Source organism: Haliotis rufescens, unplaced genomic scaffold (assembly GCF_023055435.1).
Source record: "Haliotis rufescens isolate VD_foot unplaced genomic scaffold, xgHalRufe1.0.p SCAF_18, whole genome shotgun sequence".
NCBI lineage: Eukaryota > Metazoa > Mollusca > Gastropoda > Lepetellida > Haliotidae > Haliotis > Haliotis rufescens.
The window spans coordinates 27,863,599-27,866,194 of NW_025963868.1; the positions used below are offsets into that span (position 1 = coordinate 27,863,599).

The 2,596-nt window shown below is 43.5% G+C and overlaps 1 protein-coding gene across 1 annotated transcript; it reads left to right on the forward strand.

Moving 5' to 3' along the window:
- Positions 1 to 301: 301 nt before the first annotated feature.
- On the forward strand, positions 302 to 2,280 carry LOC124148889 (QRFP-like peptide receptor). The gene has a single exon (XM_046520143.2). It carries the CDS (start codon positions 302 to 304, stop codon positions 1,475 to 1,477), a length of 1,176 nt encoding a protein of 391 aa, XP_046376099.1. The 3' UTR covers positions 1,478 to 2,280.
- Positions 2,281 to 2,596: the final 316 nt, after the last annotated feature.

Genomic DNA, 2,596 nt, shown 5'->3' on the forward strand with positions numbered 1-2,596 from the left:
ACGTTGTTGGTTTCCAACTCCGAGTCGTTAATTACCTGTATCTTTTTCAACTAAAAAACTCTTCGGTGTCGCTTTTGTTTGTGAAATTTACGTTCGTATCTTCGAAGTTGAAAATACAGTAGTCTACCTCCTAAGTACGCTACGGAAATATCATGCCCAATAAATTCTAAACCTGTTTCAGATACACCTGACCGGCTGATCATCGAAGGCTAAAGAAGCGGGCTAAGGAGTCCTTTTGATGCGGCCAAAAGCCGTTTGACCTCTAACCTTCGACCGTTTCCTTGTATGATCAAGGTCAACGATGGCGGATAAAGACGGACACCCTGTGAGTGAAAACTTTCTGAGGGACCTCTTAAACCACACAGACAATTACTCCGAAACAGACCTCCTTGGTAGCTATGACAACATGAAGGATTATTCAAACTTTCTGACCGATTTGGAAAATGACCTATACCGCCACAACGAACCGTTCACCATTGTACTCATAATATTCTTCAGTCTCACCTTCGTGCTGGGGATTCTGGGAAATACCTTCGTTATCCTAGTGGTTGCTAAGCACCGGAGCATGCGCACACTCACCAACGTATTCTTCCTCAATCTGACCATCGGTGACCTCCTCGTCGTGTGTGTCTGTATCCCCATCACTCTCGGCAACTACGTCTACAGAGACTGGGTGTACGGGGAGGTGTTCTGCAAGGTCACCACCTTCCTCCAAGGGACGGCTGTTGGAGTCAGTGTCCTAAGCATGCTCTTCATCAGCATCAACAGATACTTTGCCATACACATACCTCTGCGTGCTAAAATGTTATTCACTCAAGGGAAAGTCGTTATGATGCTTGTTTCTGTGTGGGTCGTGTCTTTCGGGGCGGTATCGCCTTTACTGTTCGTCAATGAGATTACGACTTGGGGAATTCCAGGAATATTTGAATCCAGGGTCTGTGAGGAGAAGTGGAATGAGATTGAAGACAAACAGTTTTACAATTTGTTCATGTTTATAATTCAATTCTTGCTTCCCCTGGCTGTCATGTGCGGGACATATATCAAAATATCATTTACCCTTTGGAAGGAGGATGTAACGCTCTTCAACAGTGCACCTTCCGGTAAAGCTCAAGCAGACCGGATATTACGTCAGAGGAGGCGGACAGTCAGGAACCTGATGTTCCTTGTGTCGCTTTTTGGCCTCTCTTGGCTTCCATACTACATTGTCAACATTTGGCTAGACTTCAATGTCGAGTCGGAATATGCTACCTCTGTGCTCAATTATATATATCCCGTAGTGCAATTACTCGGCATTTCTAACTCGACTCTCAACCCGATGTGCTATTGTTTCCTGAGTAAGGGTTTCAGGCGGGCTATGACGAACATGTGCTGTTTGAAGAAGAGTAGGACCTCACAAGGCACGTCAATAATAGTCCGCTACAAAATACCTCTCAGTGATGACAGTGGCTTTGAGAGTGTGGAGACAGTATTGTCATAGACAATTAGGTTGACACTTCCGTTGCTAACAACACGAAAACACCCAACTGTAAGTGAGATGACATTAAATTTGAGGTTTCATAAATACGGCGCTGAAGTAGACGCTCTGTTTTTCAACAATTAACTTTGACAACGCTGCCTTCATTTGGAATACGACTAACGGGATCGGAGGTCAGGCTAAGGTTGTGTTTGTATCTAGAAGGGGTAGAATAGGTCTTCAGCAACCCATGCTTGCCTTTAAAAGCGACTATGCTTGTCGTAAGAGGCGACTAACGGGATCAGGTGGTCAGACTCGCTGACTTGGTTGATGCATTTCATCGTATCCCAATTGTGTAGATCGATGTTCATGATGTCAATCTCTGGATTGTCTGGCCCAGACTAGATTATTTATATTATCATATACCATAGTCTTGGGCTTTTAATCTGGGATTAAACAACCAATAAACAAACCAAAAGAACATGTAGGAGCATGGCGATGGCCATATCTGAATGGTCTCTGAGTGCATGGAAATAAGGTCATGCTTCTCTCGTTCCTTTTTAACGGTCAATCAATCCTTAATATTTGTAGAGGCAATCTTTCAGGATACAAAATAAGTCGAAGTTGAAGGCACCAACGTAAATTCATCAAGTTATCCGAAGTTCGTCACAACCGAAAATGATGAATAAGGAAGGAATACACAGGGACGAAGCTTGTACATCGAGACAAGTTCGACGAATCAATGTTCGACACAAATGTGTTTGAATTGAATACTAGTGTACATGTAGAAGTAAATCACAGTGTCACAGTTATATAATGGTTAAAGCGTTCGCTCGTCACGCCGAAGACCCGGGTTCGATTCCCGACATGGGTACAATGTGTGAAGCCCATTTCTGGTGTCCCCCGCCGTGATATTGCTGGAATATTGCTAAAAGCGGCGTAAAACCATACATACTCACTCACTCATAGTTATATAAAGTATTCCTGTTTAACTTGAATTATATAACTGAACGAAGAGATTCCTGTTAACTTGCAAAACAGATATACCCAAGGGTATGCCTACAATGACGTTCTACATGCTGCAAGTGATGTTCAAAGGAGCGGAGTCTGTACACTAACATAGCCTGCCCCATTGGAAGTCGA